Source organism: Nerophis lumbriciformis, linkage group LG01 (assembly GCF_033978685.3).
Source record: "Nerophis lumbriciformis linkage group LG01, RoL_Nlum_v2.1, whole genome shotgun sequence".
NCBI classification, from domain to species: domain Eukaryota; kingdom Metazoa; phylum Chordata; class Actinopteri; order Syngnathiformes; family Syngnathidae; genus Nerophis; species Nerophis lumbriciformis.
This window is the reverse complement of record NC_084548.2, coordinates 76,970,001-76,989,997: the sequence shown is the minus strand read 5'-3', so window position 1 is coordinate 76,989,997 and position 19,997 is coordinate 76,970,001. Positions and strand designations below refer to the sequence as shown.

Genomic DNA, 19,997 nt, shown 5'->3' with positions numbered 1-19,997 from the left:
AGTACAAACAGAAGTAGACTGATAGTGCAAACAGAAGTAGACTGACAGTACAAAGAAAAGTAGACTAACAATACAAACAGAAGTAGACTAACAGTACAAACAGAAGTAGACTGACAGTACAAACAAAAGTAGACTGACCGTACAAACAGAAGTAGACTGACAGTACAAAGAAAAGTAGACTAACAATACAAACAGAAGTAGACTAACAGTACAAACAGAAGTAGACTGACAGTACAAACAAAAGTAGACTGACCGTACAAACAGAAGTAGACTGACAGTACAAACAGAAGTAGACTGACAGTACAAAGAAAAGTAGACTAACAGTACAAACAGAAGTAGACTGATAGTGCAAACAGAAGTAGACTGACAGTACAAAGAAAAGTAGACTAACAATACAAACAGAAGTAGACTAACAGTACAAACAGAAGTAGACTGACAGTACAAACAAAAGTAGACTGACCGTACAAACAGAAGTAGACTGACAGTACAAACAGAAGTAGACTGACAGTATAAACAGAAGTAGACTGACAGTACAAAGAAAAGTAGACTAACAGTACAAACAGAAGTAGACAAACAGAAGTAGACTGACAGTACAAAGAAAAGTAGACTGACAGTACAAAAAAAAGTAGACTGACAGTACAAATAAAAGTAGACTGACAGTACAAAGAAAAGTAGATTGACAGTACACACATGGAGGAACATCCAAGACATTTCTATATTTCCAACATCCTCGTGCAGAATCTCCTCTCTGGTCAACAAAAGCACCATGAAGATTCTGGCGGGAACTCTCGTTCAACCCTTTTTCGATTACGCATGCACCTCCTGGTACCCTAGCACCTCCAAATCCCTCAAATCTAGACTCCAGACATCCCAGAACAAGCTAGTCAGATTACTTCTAGACCTCCACCCCAGACCTACACTGTTTCAATGTCCATTTCTCTGATGATGCAATTGTTGATGCTGATTGTTGATACCAACCACACCTACCCCCCCCCCCCCCCCCCCCCTCCACATCCCACACCCCGGATTGTAAATCATGTAAATAATTCAATGTATATACTCTGATGATTATATTGTGTGATGACTGTATTATGATGTTAGTATATATCTGTACCATGAATTGATTAATGTGGAGCCCGACTTAAAGAAGTGTGAAAACTTATTGGGGTGTTACCATTTAGTGGTCAATTGTACGGAATATGTACTGTACTGTGCAATCTACTAATAAAAGTCTCAATCAATCAATCAAAGAAAGTAAGAAACAATACAAAGTAGATAAAAATGTGTTCAAAATATGTGGAGACATCCTTTCAATGTGGACAATAATGTAATGCTGTTTTAATTCTATTGTTTTACAAGATTGTATTCATTTAAAAGCATTCATCCAATGGGAGAATGGGGATCTTCCACTTCCGCGTCTATTTCAGCATTGAGATCCGTGATTGGCCAAAAGAAGGCACTGTGTAAAGAGAGGAGTGCTGATTGGTTGATATGAGAGCAGCAGCAGGGAGACATTTTCCGGTTTAACGTTTATTCATCATGTTAAATGCAGTTAATATTTATCAACAACATTGATCATATTATTGTATTTTTACTGTTGTTATTCGTTCTGTTTGCTAAAGTAAGTGCCGTTTTAGCCTGGCTTTCTTTTCCTCAATTTCCGCATTCGGATGTCCTCGTTTCAACATGTCGGCATATGATTGGCCAAATGTTGACTTTGTGTAAGAAACGCTGCGCTGATTGGTTGAACGGTCGGACACCGTCGGTAACGCGCTTTAGCCTTAAACATGATTATTTGGGGGAATAACAAATGCATTCACATAATAATATTACAATCAGATGCATTCACATAATAATATTACAATCATATGCATTCACATAATACTATTACAATCAAAATAATGTGATAACCATCAAATAAATAATAGACAAGGAGGGAAAAAGAGAGTCGTTGTCGGCAGGATTCGAACCTGCGCGGGGAGACCCCAATGGATCACTAGACTGTAGCCTTCTAGTCCATCGCCTTAACCACTCGGCCACGACAACCCGCTCTGACATTCGTAATTTTGTCAACATATAAAGTAGTGATATGGTGTGCCTTCTGCTAACACGGGACAAACGACGAATAGCCGACTGTAAAAATAAAAAAATGAATTTTCTTTCATGTATCAATTTTTGTAGTTAAACCGGAATCAACCAACGAATCCGGAAGAAGAAATGTGCTGATTTTTTTTTTTAATATACATTTTTTTAAATATTGTTTTCATTGAACAACAAACATTCATTTATAGTTCACTCAACAGTCAAGGCACTATCAACAACAAGGAAAGTAAACAAAAGCAAACACAGATAGAGTATTAAATATTAATAAATAATAATAATAATAATACAAATATATAAAAGGCAAAAAGGGCTACCTAAATCACTTTAAATGTATTTAACAAAGATATCAATTTAAAGGCTTTTGTACTCTTAAATATTCTTCAATACTCGTCTTGAGAACTGTGTGGGCATTAAGGGCGCCACCCTCAACTGGTTCCGGTCGTACCTAACCGACAGGAGTTTTTGTGTAAAAGTAGACAGTTTTATGTCGTCCACAGCTCCTTTACCACATGGGGTCCCCCAGGGCTCAATCCTTGCCCCAATTTTATTTGCGCTTTACCTTCTCCCCCTTGGTTCTATTTTTAGGAAGTACAGTATTGCATTTCATTTTTATGCCGATGATTGCCAGATTTATTTTCCCATGGCACAAAATAACACGGTTCAACGTCTTATTGACTGCCTGCACGACATCAAAGTCTGGCTTTCAGCTAACTTCCTGAGCCTAAATGAAGATAAAACAGAAGTTATGTTGTTCGGTCCAAGTCGCTCTCCCTCCCCCAACGTTGACCTCGGCACTCTGACCCCGTATCTCAGCGACTGTGTCACAAACCTGGGGGTAAAGTTTGACTCAGATTTTAAATTCGAAAAACAAATCAGCAGCGTCGTTCAAAAAAGTTTTTATCAATTACGCCAAATAGCGAAAGTGAAACCGCTTCTATCAAGTCATGATCTTGAGAAATTAATCCACGCCTTTATCTCGACTCGTCTTGATTATTGTAATGCCCTGTATGTTGGCATTAGCCAGGCCTCCCTCGCCCGCCTGCAGCTCGTGCAGAACTCTGCTGCTCGTCTGCTAACACAGACCCGCAGACGTGAGCACATCACCCCTATTTTAGCGTCCCTTCACTGGCTCCCTGTGCGTTACCCAATACATTTTAAACTCCTTTTATTTGTTTTTAAATGTCTAAACAACCTCGCGCCAACCTATCTCTCCGACCTCCTTCAGCCTTACTGCCCCACCCGATCCTTAAGATCAGCCGATCAGCTGCTGTTGACGGTCCCTGACACAAGGCTGAAGCTTAGAGGTGACAGAGCTTTCGCCGTTGCTGCTCCCAAGCTCTGGAACGACCTACCCCTGAGTGTTAGACAAGCCTCCTCTCTTCCTGTTTTTAAATCTCTCTTAAAAACATACTTTTATTCCATGGCTTTTAACACTGAGTGATATCCATCCTGCAATGGCGCCCCATAATACACCTGCTGTGAACCTGTTTTTATGTTTTTATTTATTCTATTTTAATTATTTACTTTTTATCGTGTTCTGTTTGTGTTGTGTTGTGTTTGCTCGGTACTCGTTTTATCTTTTAACCTGTTCATTGTACAGCACTTTGGCTACCCCTGTGGTAAATTTTAAATGTGCTTTATAAATAAAGTTGATTTGATTTGATTTGATTTGATATCTTAAGATCACAGGTTTAATACTTAGTATAGGTTTACTTTGAATTTACAACCCCCTGGCGCTGTTTTGGACTGTTTTTGTACTTACTTTGATTATTATTTATCAACTGTTTGTAAATGTTGACATTTATAAATAAAGGTTTATAAAATTTTAAAAAATTAAAGTAAAAATAAATAAATAAATAAAATAAACACGTTTATATCACCTTTCCCAAAAAAAATACTTGAAGTATAGGTTTTATTTGATTTATTTTATTATATATATATATATTTTTATTTTTTTTTCTCTCCCCTTTTGTTATGTGTGGTTTTGTGTAAATACATATTTGATATGTACATACCAACATAGTCTGTAACCTGAGGGTACACACTGGGTGCATACAGTAGGTGGCGCTGTGCACCTGTAACGTTGGTTGCGACCCACCATAAAGTGAAGAAGAAGAAGAATCCGGAAGTAGACGAAGAAGACGACTTATTTAGTTGTTCGTAAGTTATTAACTCCTTTATGTGGTAAGTTACATCTTTTATATTCCATGACTTCATATTATTGTGCACGCACATGGAGCAAACATGTTGACGATGGCGACGAGGAAAACGTGATGTTTGTAGAAGCTGCTTTAAACACAGCCATGCTCGTCAACATGCTAGCTGCTAGCTAATGCTAACGAGCTGCTAGCTAATGCTAACAAGCGTCTTCAAAGTATTTCTTTTTTTCTTTATTTGGTTATTAAATTATTTTTTTATTTGGCTTTCACAACATTGTAGATATTAAATAATTTCTTTATTTGGTTTAACAACATTATAGATATTAAATTATTTCTTTATTTGGCTTTCTTAACATTGTAGATATTAAATTAAACATTTCACAACATTGTAGATATTCAATTATTTCTTTATTTAGCTTTCACAACATTATAGACATGAAATGAAACACACATATCATGCTGAAGAGAGCAAAAAAGCACATTTTTAGAGAAAAGCCTGACATGTTCACACTAAAAGCTCTTAATAAAGTTAAAAGGCAACAGCCAAAGAAGCGACCAAAATAATACAAATTAAACAACTAAATTGACTCATTTAGGTAAAAAAAAATGGGCAAAACAAAACAAAAACAATTGTTCTTGGGACAGTATACTTTTGGGGGACATATGCAGCTACAGTTTCTACTTAAATAATACAATCAAAGTTTACTTATGTAGCCCTAAATCACAAGTGTCTCAAAGGGCTGCACAAGCCACAATCCTGGTCTCGGATCCCACATCAGGGCAAGGAAAAACTCAACCCAATGGGATGACAATGAGAAACCTTGGAGGGGACTGCAGATGTGGGGAGAGTCCAGTCCATTGTGGATCTAGTTAATTGTGTGAGAGTCCAGTCCATAGTGCATCTAGTTAATTGTGTGGGAGTCCAGTCCATAGTGGATCTAGTTAATAGTGTGAGAGTCCAGTCCATAGTGGATCTAGTTAATAGTGTGAGAGTCCAGTCCATAGTGGATCTAGTTAATAGTGTGACAGTCCAGTCCAAAGTGGATCTAGTTGATAGTGTGAGAGTCCAGTCCATAGTGGATCTAGTTAATAGTGTAGTCCAGTCCATACTGGATCTAGATAATAGTGAGAGTCCAGTCCATAGTGTATCTAGTTAATAGTGTGAGAGTCCAGACCATACTGGATCTAGTTAATAGTGTAGTCCAGTCCATAGTGGATCTAGTTAATAGTGTAGTCCAGTCCATACTGGATCTAGTTAATAGTGTGAGAGTCCAGTCCATAGTGTATCTAGGTAATAGTGTGAGAGTCCAGTCCATAGTGGATCTAGTTAATAGTGTAGTCCAGTCCATACTGGATCTAGTTAATAGTGTGAGAGTCCAGTCCATAGTGTATCTAGTTAATAGTGTGAGAGTCCAGTCCATAGTGGATCTAGTTAATAGTGTGAGAGTCCAGACCATACTGGATCTAGTTAATAGTGTAGTCCAGTCCATAGTGGATCTAGTTAATAGTGTAGTCCAGTCCATACTGGATCTAGTTAATAGTGTGAGAGTCCAGTCCATAGTGTATCTAGGTAATAGTGTGAGAGTCCAGTCCATAGTGGATCTAGTTAATAGTGTGAGAGTCCAGTCCATAGTGGATCTAGTTAATAGTGTAGTCCAGTCCATAGTGGATCTAGTTAATAGTGTAGTCCAGTCCATAGTGGATCTAGTTAATAGTGTGGTCCAGTCCATACTGGATCTAGTTACTAGTGTAGTCCAGTCCATACTGGATCTAGTTAACAGTGTGAGAGTCCAGTCCATAGTGGATCTAGTTAATAGTGTGAGAGTCCAGTCCATAGTGGATCTAGTTAATAGTGTGAGAGTCCAGTCCATAGTGGATCTAGTTGATAGTGTGAGAGTCCAGTCCATAGTGGATCTAGTTAATAGTGTAGTCCAGTCCATACTGAATCTAGTTAATAGTGTGAGAGTCCAGTCCATAGTGGATCTAGTTGATAGTGTGAGAGTCCAGTCCATAGTGGATCTAGTTAATAGTGTAGTCCAGTCCATACTGAATCTAGTTAATAGTGTGAGAGTCCAGTCCATAGTGGATCTAGTTAATAGTGTGAGAGTCCAGTCCATAGTGGATCTAGTTAATAGTGTGAGAGTCCAGTCCATAGTGGATCTAGTTAATAGTGTGAGAGTCCAGTCCATAGTGGATCTAGTTAATAGTGTAGTCCAGTCCATACTGGATCTAGTTAATAGTGTAGTCCAGTCCATACTGGATCTAGTTAACAGTGTGAGAGTCCAGTCCATACTGGATCTAGTTAATAGTGTGAGAGTCCAGTCCAAAGAGACGGCAGATCAACTGGTCTAAAAGGGGGGTCTATTTAAAGGCTAGAGTATACAAATGAGTTTTAAGATGGGACTTAAATGCTTCTACTGAGGTAGCGTCTCTAACTGTTACTGCTAGAACATTCCAGAGTACTGGAGCCCCATTATAAAACACTCTATAGTTCAGACTTTTTTTGGGCTCTGAAAATCAGTAATACGTTCTTAGAAGGCAGATTTGTGTCCGGGACATATGGTGCGATACAATCAGCAAGATAGGACGGAGCTAGACCGTGTAGTATTTTATACCTAAGTAGTAAAACCTTAAAGTTACATCTTAAGTGCACAGAAAATCTGCCTTGAAAGTGAATGTTTCATAATATTTTTAAACAATATTTATTGATAATTCAATAAAACTCCCAATTTCTCTCCTCTGCCAGTCAGTGTGAATCAGTTGTGCGTCGTACGTGCTAGCAAGCCGCGGGGCTACATTGTCAACATTTTGCTTCAAAATACCTTTCATTTTTGCTAAAGCGCTCAAACTTGATGTGATCTGCAAAATCTTCCAGCGAGGAAGTTCCAGTTCTATATAATGTTCTTTTACATACATTCAATACGAGGATGATAGCAGTTAGCATGCTAGCACCTAGCATACAATATGGCATGAACTACCAAAAGTGTCTAAATAGTTTACTGTGGGCATAGTTGCAATTTCTCAGGAGTCTAAGAGATCAAATGTAGTCATGCCATGTAAGTATATATGACTTGAAATGTATAAAACAGTTTAGCACCTTGCTAATAAGAGTCAACATGTCAAGTCTGTTCCATTTGAACAAAAAATGATGGAAGCTTTGATATTAATTAGAATCCAGCACGTATGCTAAATGTCACACAGTTTGCCTTTGTTGTGCTGAGGTGGGATCCCTGGATCCACACACAGAAAGTTGTTGTGCTGAGGTGGGATCCCTGGATCTACACACAGAAAGTTGTGCTGAGGTGGGATCCCTGGATCCACACACAGAAAGTTGTTGTGCTGAGGTGGGATCCCTGGATCCACACACAGAAAGTTGTTGTGCTGAGGTGGGATCCCTGGATCCACACACAGAAGGTTGTTGTGCTGAGGTGGGATCCCTGGATCCACACACAGAAATAATATTGACAGTTTGACCCTTGGAGGGCAGAGATGATGACTTTTCTTGCTTCCAGAGTGTAAACAGAGCCATGGCCGGTCCAGAGCTCCTGCTGGACTCCAGTATCCGTTTGTGGGTGGTGCTGCCCATCGTGGTCATCACCTTCCTGGTGGGGGTCATTCGCCATTACGTCACTCAGCTGCTGCACAGTGACAAGAAGGTGGACCTGGAGCAGGTCTCTGACAGGTGAGTGCACTCGGGCCACTTGGCGCTCGCTGTACGCCGTGATGCAACCATGTTGACACCACTTCGGGAAAACTGTCAAGAAGCACCAAACTAATGAAGATCCTTTAGCAAACATATAAATAGTCAACCATGTAGATGACTCAGCACACAGGTGCCATACTCAAAGGTACCGTATTTTCCGCACCATAAGGCGCCCTGGGTTAAAAGCCGCGCCTTCAATGAACGGCATATTTCAAAACTTTGTCCACCTATAAGCCGCCCGGTGTTGTAAGCCGCATCTAACTGCGCTAAAGGAATGTCAAAAAAACAGTCAGATAGGTCAGTCAAACTTTAATAATATATTAAAAACCAGCGTTCTAACAACTCTGTTCACTCCCAAAATGTACGCAAATGTGCAATCACAAACATACGTATATCAACATGGACAGAGCTGCGTGAAAAAAGCCACCCGGCCTCTTCGCGTAAACTTAAACTTACCTTAACCACTCGCTCATCTTTTCTTCATCCATCCCTTCGAGTTAGCTTTTTATGATGACGCCGGCTGGAAAGGTCTCTTTTGGCAAGGTCTTCCTTTTGAATATCACCATGGGTGGAAGTTTCTGGCCATTAGCATGGCAAGCTAGAACCACAGTGAAGGATGACTTCTCATTCCCTGTGGTGCGAATATTCACCGTACGTGCTCCCGTTGTATCCACAGTGCGGTTCACAGGAATATCAGTTGCTGTGAAATAGTAATCCGTGTGCGGATGGAGAGATTGCGTCTTTTCATGAACCGGATCCCTGACGCTTAGTAGGAGCCATTTTGTGGTCTTTACAGATGTAAACACACAAAGGAAATGAAACGTACGGTGATATCCGCGCGCTTTTTCTTCTTCTACGCGGGCGGGTGGTTGCTTACAGTAGAAGAAGAAGCGCTTCCTGTTCTATGGGGGCGGGTGCTTACCTTGGCGGTTGCTTGCGTAGAAGTAGAAGCGCTTCCTGTTCTACCGGGAAAAAAGATGGCGGCTGTTTACCGAAGTTGCGAGATCGAAACTTTATGAAAATGAATCTTAATATTTATCCATATATAAAGCGCACCGGGTTAAAAGGCGCACTGTCAGCTTTTGAGAAAATTTGTGGTTTTTAGGTGCGGCTAATAGTGCGGAAAATACGGTACATTGGGTGTGTCTATTCCTCACATCTTTAGCTAATGGGCCCCTGTGAATGAAAATGGACAAAGTTTAGCTGACTTTGGCTGAAATAATTGTTAAATCTACACTATATTGACAAAAGTATTTGGCCACCTGCCTTGACTCACATATGAAGTTGAAGTGCCATCCCATTCCTAACCCATAGGGGTCAATATGACCTTTTGCAGCTATTACAGCTTCAACTCTTCTGGGAAGGCTGTCCACAAGGTTGCGGAGTGTGTTTATTGCAATTTGACTATTCTTCCAAAAGAGCCTTGGTGAGGTCACCATACCTGCCAACTACTCCGGTTTTCCCGTAATTAGTACGGTTTTCATCAACCTATTCCGGGTTACGGTTGCAGTGATAAAAAATACGGTTTTTCATTAATTAAAAAAAATTTTTTTTTTTTAAGTTTTATTCACAAAATCGCGTAACAACAATGACAATCGACACTGCTTCCCGTAACTTCCTATCGAGCCATTCCGAATGCCATGCGCGAGGCTATTTATAGCACCGCTGCCAAGCACGAGGCACCAGTTGCCATTGTTTCCAAACGAGCGAACGATCATGGAATCAGCCGGAGAAAAATCGCATACGAGTCTTAAACTGAAAAGTAAACTGCAGTCATTCCGTGAAGAATATTAAAAAGCCTATCCGGGAATAATTATCCGTTCCAAAAAGGGTGAAAACTACGCGAATTGCACCTTGTGCAGACAAGATTTTTCGATCAGACACGGAGGAATTAGCCATGTAAAAGACCACGTTGGGACAAAAAAACACAAGTCTAATGCCGTTGCTAGCGATACAAGTGGAAAACTTTCAACGTTTTTCGTCGCCCAAACAGATTCTTTGGATGTGATAAATGCCAAAGTTTTATTTACGGAGGCAATAATTGAGCATGGACTAGAATAAATTTGGATTTTAGCCACAAAAAGTTAATGACACCAATGTTATCTATTGGAATTGTTTAGTACTGTTATACTGTTAAAAGTGTTTATACTATTTATGCTTTCAAGTCCAAGTTGAAGAAATCTTGTTAAATGTTGACAGCATAACTACCAAAATACAGAAGTATGTCCTTAATATTTTTGCAGTGCTATTTCTGTTGAAAAGTTCAAATGATTACATTAGAGATGTGATGTGCCACTTTTCAAGTGTCTGATGGCTTCAATTCATTTTCATGAATTTTTCATATTTTGAATTCTTTTGAAAGGCTTACAAAAAAACTACATTTGAATTGTAATTCCATGCTATTGACAGGACTATTAATTTTAATGAAGTTAGCTTACCATGTTTACAGTATGATAATTGTGATAGAAATGTGAATTTTAGGCACAGTATATTTTTTACAATTGAACAAGGCAGTAGATTATACAAGCTTGGACAGAAAGTTAATAATGACACCAATTATTTTTTTAATGGAATTGTTTAGTACTGTTTTACCATTTGTTTACTGTAAAAAGTGTTTATACTGTTTATACTTTCAATTAACAAATTGAAGTCTTGTGAAAGGTTGACAGGATAACTGGCATTAACTGTCAAAATAATTTCAAACTATTGAAGTTAGCTTACAGAATAAACATGTCAATCAACACATATGATTTTTGCTGTAATATTTTTGTTTTGAAAAGTCACTGTGACTGATAGAAAAGTGATGGTTTTAGCAACATTTTAACCTGTCTGAATGCTAATAATCATTTTGCGTCGGGGGGCTTCGCCCCTCTGAACCCCCCACCAGGACTTTGTCCTGGACCTACCGGGGCCTGCGGCCCCTGGACCCTGGCTACTAGGTTTTTCTGATTTCAAAAGTTGGCAGGTATGGGTCACACACTGACTGCCAAATTTATATGCCGATTTCAAAAGGCCACGGCCCCCTGACACCCCTTCTCAACTGTCTATGCCACGTCAAGGCTTGGTTAGCCCAGAATTTTTGAATAATGAATGAGGGAAAAACGGAAATTTTAGTTTTTGGTCCGGCCCTCACTGACTTGGCATTGCAAAATGATGTGCGTCTCAAAGTCAGCAGCCTTGGCGTCACTATAGACAGCCATTTTAAACTTGACAAACAAGTCAATGGCCTTTTAAAATCCTGTTTTTATCATCTTCGACTTTTAGCAAAGGTAAAACCGTTTTTATCTTTGAACCTTTTTGAACAAGTGGTGCATGCTTTTATTTCAAGTGGCCTGGACTACTGCAATGCACTTTATGCTGGCATTAGCCAAAAATCTCCCTCCCGGTTGCAGTTAGTCCAGAAGGCGGCAGCAGGACTTTTAACAGGGGCCAGGAGACGCCAGCATGTAACCCCAATCCTTCAGAGTTTGCACTGGCTCCCTGTTCATTTTAAAACCTTGCTGTTTGTTTTTAAAGCTTTACATGGACTGGCACCTCAGTATATCTCGGACCTCATCCAAACTTACAATCCTGCGTGCGCTCTGAGGTCCGAGAGCCAGCTCCAGCTCGTGGTGGCCAAGACCAGACTTAAAACCAGGGGCGACAGGGCCTTCTCTGTGGTCGGCCCTAAGCTCTGGAACACTCTGCCCCTCCATGTTCCAACTGCTCCCACAGTGGACTCTTTTAAGTCTCGTCTTAAGACCCAATTTTATTCTCTGGCTTTTAACACTACGTGAGTTGTGTGCTCCTCTATTGTCCTCTGTGGTTTTAACATTTTGATTTCTATTTACTGTTTTAATTGGTTTTTAATCATATTTATTTTATATTGTTTTTAATTGTTTTTAATATTGTTGTGCAGCACTTTGGAAACATTTTGTTGTTTAAATGTGCTATATAAATAAAGTGGATTGGATTGGATTGATGTTGGTGGAGAAGGCCTGGCTCTCAGTCTCTGTTCTAATTCATCCCAAAGGTGTTCTATGGGGTTCAGGTCAGACTGTTCCCACAAGGTTTGGAGCATGGAATTGTCCAAAATGTTTTGCTATCCTGGAGCATTCAAAGTTCCTTTCACTGGAACTTAGGGGCCAAGCCCAACTCCTGAAAAAACAACCCTAAAAACACCATAATTCCTCCCCCACCAAATGCAGTCAGAAATGTAGCGTTCTCCTGGTAACCTCCAAAGCCAGACTGGTCCATCAGATTGCCAGATGGAAAAGTGTGACTCATCAGTCCAGAGAAGGCGTCTCCACTGCTCTAGAGTCCAGTGGTGATGTTCTTTACACCACTGCATCCCACGCTTTGCATTGGACTTGCTGACCCTAGCCCTATGACAGTTCCACGCTGGAAATAACTGAAAGCGGCCCATTCTTTCACAAATGTTTGTAGAAACAGTCTCCATGCCTAAGTGCTTGATTTGATACACCTGTGGCCGGGCCAAGTGATTAATACACCTGATTGTCATCATTTGGCTGGGTGGACACCATACTGTATTTGTCACACAACTTGGCCTCACACTTGTTAGCAAGTACGGGTGTGACTCTTTGGGCACCTAACCATTCCTCGGGTGACCATTCACAATGGATTCTTGATTGTAACTGATTCTTGCAATCTATTATTTGGTATAATAATTAGAATCAAAGCAAGTTAGGGGTTAGAAAAGCTTCTGGTTGCATGAAGACGGTCTAAAAACTTTTTTTTTTTTCTTGTAAAATAAAATTAAAATGTTCTTCTTTTTTTTAACGATTTTTGAAAATGATAAATCAATTTAGAATCAGGATAAGTAAGAATGGCGATTGGAATGTGAATCCATTATTTTGTACCACTGATACACTGATAGTCTCACACACACACACACACACTAGGTGTGGTGAAATGACCCTCTGTATTTGACCCATCACCTTGTTCCACCCCCTGGGAGGTGATGTGAGGGGAGCAGCGAGCAGCAGCTGTGGCCGCGCTCGGGAATCACTTCGGTGATTTATCTACCGTATTTTCCGCACCATAAGCCGCCCTGGGTTATAAGCCGCGCCTTCAATGAACGGCATATTTCAAAACTTTGTCCACCTATAAGCCGCCCCGTGTTATAAGCCGCATCTAACTGCGCTAAAGGAATGTCAAAAAAACAGTCAGATAGGTCAGTCAAACTTTAATAATATATTAAAAACCAGCGTGATGTGGGCGCGCATGGAGTCATATATCAACATGGACGGAGCTGCGTGAAAAAAGCCACCCGGCCTCTTCGCGTAAACTTACCTTAACCACTCGCTCATCTTTTCTTCATCCATCCATCCCTTCGAGTTAGCTTTTATGACGACGCCGGCTGGAAAGGTCTCTTTTGGCAAGGTCTTCCTTTTGAATATCACCATGGGTGGAAGTTTCTGGCCATTAGCATGGCAAGCTAGAACCACAGTGAAGGATGACTTCTCATTCCCTGTGGTGCGAATATTCACCGTACGTGCTCCCGTTGTATCCACAGTGCGGTTCACAGGAATATCAAAAGTCAGTGGAACCTCGTCCATGTTGATAATGTTCTCTGGCCGGATCTTTTTTTCAGCTATCTTGTTTTTACAATATGCACGGAAAGTAGCCAGCTTTTCTTGAAAGTCTTTAGGCAGTTGCTGTGAAATAGTAGTCCGTGTGCGGATGGAGAGATTGCGTCTTTTCATGAACCGGAAACCTGTCGCTTAGTAGGAGCCATTTTGTGGTCTTTACAGATGTAAACACACAAAGGAAATGAAACGTAATATCCGCGCGCTTCTTCTTCTTCTACGGGGGCGGGTGGTTGCTTACAGTAGAAGAAGAAGCGCTTCCTCTTCTATGGGGGCGGGTGCTTACCTTGGCGGTTGCTTGCATAGAAGAAGAAGCACTTCCTCTTCTACGGGGAAAAAAGATGGCGGCTGTTTACCGTAGTTGCGAGACCGAAACTTTATGAAAATGAATCTTAATATTAATCCATATATAAAGCGCACCGGGTTATAAGCCGCACTGTCAGCTTTTGAGTAAATTTGTGGTTTTTAGGTGCGGCTAATAGTGCGGAAAATACGGTATATATGATATAAGACTATCTAACAGAGTTGAGATGACATCCTCCAGGCGACTTTAGGAAAACAATCCTAATTGTGATTTTGCTCTTCAAAATTGCGATTGCGATTTGGTTGCAACATTTATATTTAGACAGATAAATGTATTCAACTGCACACATATTAAGTGAAGTTACTTTTAGACTGTACATCAACACACGTTTGTCTCAAGGTGCCACACCTTAGAATAAGAATTTACTTCCAAAAATATTTGTTTACATCATGCTCTTAAACTGAAGAAATAACCAACAAAACTATATGGTGTTTATAATGTAATGTAATAGGAATTTAACGGTATCATGATAAACCGCGGGTTGTAATACCTTTTTACATTTTTAATCACAAAAAAAAACGGAAAACATTTTAGGCAACACTGCTTACTTCCTGGAAAACGAGTCACAGCAGCGCACTAACGTCATTTGGCTTGAAAAAAGGCGTAAAGAAACTACTACTTTCCCCTCATTACTGTAGAATGGTTGTACTGTAATTAATAACTTTGTTATCCTGAATAAATGAACATCCAAAAAATAAAATTGACTCATTTCATAAAGCAGAAATTTTACTGATATAAATATTGAACATCTTATAGTGCATTTTTTCCCCTGATGAAAAAACCAGGTTTGGACATTGTCCTTTTTTTGCCATCACAACATTCTCCTTCAATCGTGGGCGTTGATGGGCTCATATTGCCCATCTGAACTACCACAACGGGACGTTAGGCTTTGCAATCATGATTTGTTACTCCTAACTTGTGTTACTTTGAGGAACTATGTAGATATTGTGCAAACATTGTGTATGTACAAACCCTGTTTCCATATGAGTTGGGAAATTGTGTTAGATGTAAATATAAACGGAATACAATGATTTGCAAATCCTTTTCAAGCCATATTCAGTTGAATATGCTACAAAGACAACATATTTGATGTTCAAACTCATAAACTTTTTTTCTTTTTGCAAATAATCATTAACTTTAGAATTTGATGGCAGCAACACGTGACAAAGAAGTTGGGAAAGGTGGCAATAAATACTGATAAAGTTGAGGAATGCTCATCAAACACTTATTTGGAACATCCCACAGGTGAACAGGCTAATTGGGAACAGGTGGGTGCCATGATTGGGTATAAAAGCAGCTTCCATGAAATGCTCAGTCATTCACAAACAAGGATGTGGCGAGGGTCACCACTTTGTCAACAAATGCGTGAGCAAATTGTTGAACAGTTTAAGAAAAAACTTTCTCAACCAGCTATTGCAAGGAATTTAGGGATTTCACCATCTACGGTCTGTAATATCATCAAAGGGTTCAGAGAATCTGGAGAAATCACTGCACGTAAGCAGCTAAGCCCGTGACCTTCCATCCCTCAGGCTGTACTGCATCAACAAGCGACATCCGTGTGTAAAGGATATCACCACATGGGCTCAGGAACACTTCAGAAACCCACTGTCAGTAACTACAGTTGGTCGCTACATCTGTAAGTGCAAGTTAAAACTCTCCTATGCAAGGCGAAAACCGTTTATCAACAACACCCAGAAATGCCGTCGGCTTCGCTGGGCCTGAGCTCATCTAAGATGGACTGATACAAAGTGGAAAAGTGTTCTGTGGTCTGACGAGTCCACATTTCAAATTGTTTTTGGAAACTGTGGACGTCGTGTCCTCCGGACCAAAGAGGAAAAGAACCATCCGGATTGTTTTAGGCGCAAAGTGTAAAAGGCAGCATGTGTGATGGTATGGGGGTGTATTAGTGCCCAAGACATGGGTAACTTACACATCTGTGAAGGCACCGTTAATGCTGAAAGGTACATACAGCTTTTGGAGCAACACGGGGGAGGGGGGGGTTACCCACATATGCGGTCCTCTCCAAGGTTTCTCATAGTCATTCAAATCGACGTCCCACTGGGGTGAGTTTTTCTTTGCCCTTATGTGGGCACTGTACCGAGGATGTCGTTGTGGCTTGTGCAGCCCTTTGAGACACTTGTGATTTAGGGCTATATAAATAAACATTGAGTGATTGATATGTTGCCATCCAAGCAACGTTACCATGGACGCCCCTGCTTATTTCAGCAAGACAATGCCAAGCCACGTGTTACATCAACGTGGCTTCATAGTAAAAGAGTGCGCGTACTAGACTGGCCTGCCTGTAGTCCAGACATTGAAAATGTGTGGCGCATTATGAAGCCTAAAATAGCAGAAGGGAGACCCCCGGACTGTTGAACAACTTAAGCTGTACATCAAGCAAGAATGGGAAAGAATTCCACCTGAGAAGCTTCAAAAATGTGTCTCCTCAGTTCCCAAACCTTTACTGAGTGTTGTTAAAAGGAAAGGCCATGTAACACAGTGGTGAACATGCCCTTTCCCAACTACTTTGGCACGTGTTGCAGCCATGAAACTCTAAGTTAATGATTATTTGCAAAAGAAAAATAAAGTTTATGAGTTTGAACATGAAATATGTTGTCTTTGTAGCATATTCAACTGAATATGGCTTGAAAAGGATTTGCAAATCATTGTATTCCGTTTATATTTACGTATAACACAATTTCCCAACTCATATGGAAACGGGGTTTGTACCTACATGTTTCTTCTCTTCAGTCAGGTGCTGCTGCGCAGTCGCATCCTGAGAGAGAATGGCAAATACATCCCCAGACAGGTCAGACACTCTTGCTTTATTACACATGCATCACCTTTTCATCAGTTTGCCATCTTGGCTGTCAAGGAAAAGCTACAATCCTTATGTGATGGATCACTTCCCAAAAGATCATGTTGTTCCCCAAAGTAGTGGTTGTCATCTCGCCAGCGTGGCTAAGTTGTAGTTGACAGAAGTAGCGTTGCTATGTGCTCAATTACGTTCAAATATGCATGAGAACACACATGGGAGGTTTTAGTAAGTAAGAATAGTTTTAGTTATATTGTACAAGGCACAAACGTTGCTTTGGAGCGATGAATGAAGAATCCATATGAGTAGAACCGCTATGGGCGGCTGGAAGGTGGAAGGGCACTTCTACTTCCGATTGAAAGCACTAAATGGAAGGACACTGCAGCATCTGCAGTAAGAAAACTCGTCCAAAGAGATGGCGCCATAGCACAAACAATAAGACACCTTTAAAGTGTATTTGCTCCGTTTTTATTTTTAGAAGCTATTTGCATTATGGCCGCCAGTGAAAATCCATCAATTAGCCGCACCGTTTTATAAGCTGCAGGGTTCAAACTGTATGAAAAAGGTGCGTAATTAACACTGCATGTTTTCTGAATGATGACAACATGAATAGTGGATGGATGGATGAATGATGACAACATAAATAACTATGTTATGAATGATCAAATGATGACAACATGAATAGTTGATGGATTATAAAATGATGACATGAATAGTTGATGGATGAATGATGACAACATGAATAGTGATGGATGGATGGTGGCAACATGAATGATGACAACATGAATAGTGATGGATAGATGATGACAACATGAATAGTGATGGATGGATGATGACAACATGAATAGTGATGGCTGGATGATGACAACATGAATAGTGATGGCTGGATGGTGGCAACATGAATGGATGAATGATGACAACATGAATAGTGATGGCTGGATGATGACAACATGAATAGTGATGGCTGGATGATGACAACATGAATAGTGATGGATGGATGATGACAACATGAATAGTGATGGCTGGATGATGACGACATGAATAGTGATGGCTGGATGGTGGCAACATGAATGGATGAATGATGACAACATGAATAGTGATGGCTGGATGGTGACAACATGAATAGTGATGGCTGGATGGTGGCAACATGAATGGATGAATGATGACAACATGAATAGTGATGGCTGGATGATGACAACATGAATAGTGATGGCTGGATGGTGGCAACATGAATGGATGAATGATGACAACATGAATAGTGATGGCTGGATGGTGACAACATGAATAGTGATGGATGGATGATGACAACATGAATAGTGATGGCTGGATGGTGACAACATGAATAGTGATGGATGGATGATGACAACATGAATAGTGATGGATGGATGATGACAACATGAATAGTGATGGCTGGATGATGACAACATGAATAGTGATGGATGAATGATGACAACATTAATAGTGATGGCTGGATGATGACAACAATAGTGATGGCTGGATGATGACAACATGAATAGTGATGGATGAATGATGACAACATGAATAGTGATGGATGGATGATGACAACATGAATAGTGATGGCTGGATGGTGACAACATGAATGTGTGCTCACAGTCATTCACCATGAGGAGACATTACTTCAACGATGCAGAGACAGGGTTCTTCAAGAAGGTCAAGAGGAAGGTCGTCCCCAAAAACCCCATGACAGGTGAGGGTCATGTGACAGGTGAGTGTGTGCTCATGTGACAGGTGAGTGTGATGTGACAGGTGAGTGTGTGCTCATGTGACAGGTGAGGGTCATGTGACAGGTGAGTGTGTGCTCATGTGACAGGTGAGGGTCATGTGACAGGTGAGTGTGTGCTCATGTGACAGGTGAGTGTGATGTGACAGGTGAGTGTGTGCTCATGTGACAGGTGAGGGTCATGTGACAGGTGAGTGTGTGCTCATGTGACAGGTGAGGGTCATGTGACAGGTGAGTGTCATGTGACAGGTGAGTGTGATGTGACAGGTGAGTGTGATGTGACAGGTGAGTGTGATGTGACAGGTGAGTGTGATGTGACAGGTGAGTGTGATGTGACAGGTGTGTGTGATGTGACAGGTGAGTGTGATGTGACAGGTGAGTGTGATGTGACAGGTGAGTGTGATGTGACAGGTGAGTGTGTGGTCATGTGACAAGTGAGTGTGATGTGACAGGTGAGTGTGATGTGACAAGTGAGTGTGATGTGACAGGTGAGTGTGATGTGACAGGTGTGTGTGATGTGACAGGTGTGTGTGTGTTGCAGACAGCAGCATGCTGACAGACATGATGAAAGGCAACCTGACCAACGTTCTCCCCATGATTGTGATTGGAGGATGGATCAACTGGGCCTTCTCTGGATTTGTCATAAGTCAGTTGGTCACATGATGTGGGAGGAGCTTAGATCATGACATCATAACTCTACTCTCCTTCTCCAGCCAAGGTTCCTTTCCCCCTGACTCTGAGGTTCAAGCCCATGTTGCAGCGTGGCATCGACCTGCTGACACTGGATGCCTCCTGGTGAGTGATGTACAGGTGACTGATGCCTCCTGGTGAGTGATGTGTGTGTGACTGATGCCTCCTGGTGAGTGATGTGTGTGTGACTGATGCCTCTGTGGAGTGTGTGTGTGTGACACTGTGCTGTGTAAAGGTGTGTTGTACAGGTGTGTGTGTGTGACACTGCCGTGTAAAGGTGTGTTGTACAGGTGTGTGTGTGACACGGTGCTGTGTAAAGGTGTGTTGTACAAGTGTGTGTGTGTGTGTGTGTGTGACACGGTGCTGTGTAAAGGTGTGTTGTACAGGTGTGTGTGTGACACGGTGCTGTGTAAAGGTGTGTTGTACATGTGTGTGTGACACTGTGCTGTGTAAAGGTGTGTTGTACAAGTGTGTGTGTGTGTGTGTGTGTGACACGGTGCTGTGTAAAGGTGTGTGTGTGACACTGTGCTGTGTAAAGGTGTGTTGTACAGGTGTGTGTGTGTGACACTGTGCTGTGTAAAGGTGTGTTGTACAGGTGTGTGTGTGTGACACGGTGCTGTGTAAAGGTGTATTGTACAGGTGTGTGTGTGTGTGACACGGTGCTGTGTAAAGGTGTGTGTGTGACACTGTGCTGTGTAAAGGTGTGTTGTACAGGTGTGTGTGTGTGACACTGTGCTGTGTAAAGGTGTGTTGTACAGGTGTGTGTGTGTGACACTGTGCTGTGTAAAGGTGTGTTGTACAGGTGTGTGTGTGTGACACTGTGCTGTGTAAAGG

The 19,997-nt window shown here is 41.1% G+C and overlaps 1 protein-coding gene and 1 non-coding gene across 3 annotated transcripts in view; one reads left to right on the top strand and one right to left on the bottom strand.

Moving 5' to 3' along the window:
* Positions 1 to 1,949: 1,949 nt before the first annotated feature.
* trnas-aga (transfer RNA serine (anticodon AGA)) lies at positions 1,950 to 2,046 on the bottom strand. Its single transcript is given in 2 exon segments — positions 1,950 to 1,994; positions 2,010 to 2,046. It is a non-coding gene; the product is annotated as a tRNA-Ser (tRNA).
* A 2,150-nt stretch (positions 2,047 to 4,196) lies between these two features.
* Positions 4,197 to 19,997, top strand: part of LOC133573189 (ER membrane protein complex subunit 3) — a 34,062-nt gene continuing 18,261 nt past the window's right edge. For both annotated transcript variants that reach the window (XM_072914755.1, XM_072914754.1), the window contains exons 1-6: positions 4,197 to 4,287; positions 7,775 to 7,944; positions 16,669 to 16,726; positions 18,347 to 18,440; positions 19,015 to 19,119; positions 19,187 to 19,268. In XM_072914755.1, the coding sequence (XP_072770856.1) occupies positions 7,790 to 7,944; positions 16,669 to 16,726; positions 18,347 to 18,440; positions 19,015 to 19,119; positions 19,187 to 19,268 (494 nt within the window). In that variant the 5' untranslated portion in view covers positions 4,197 to 4,287; positions 7,775 to 7,789. The remainder of the gene's footprint in view (positions 4,288 to 7,774; positions 7,945 to 16,668; positions 16,727 to 18,346; positions 18,441 to 19,014; positions 19,120 to 19,186; positions 19,269 to 19,997) is intronic.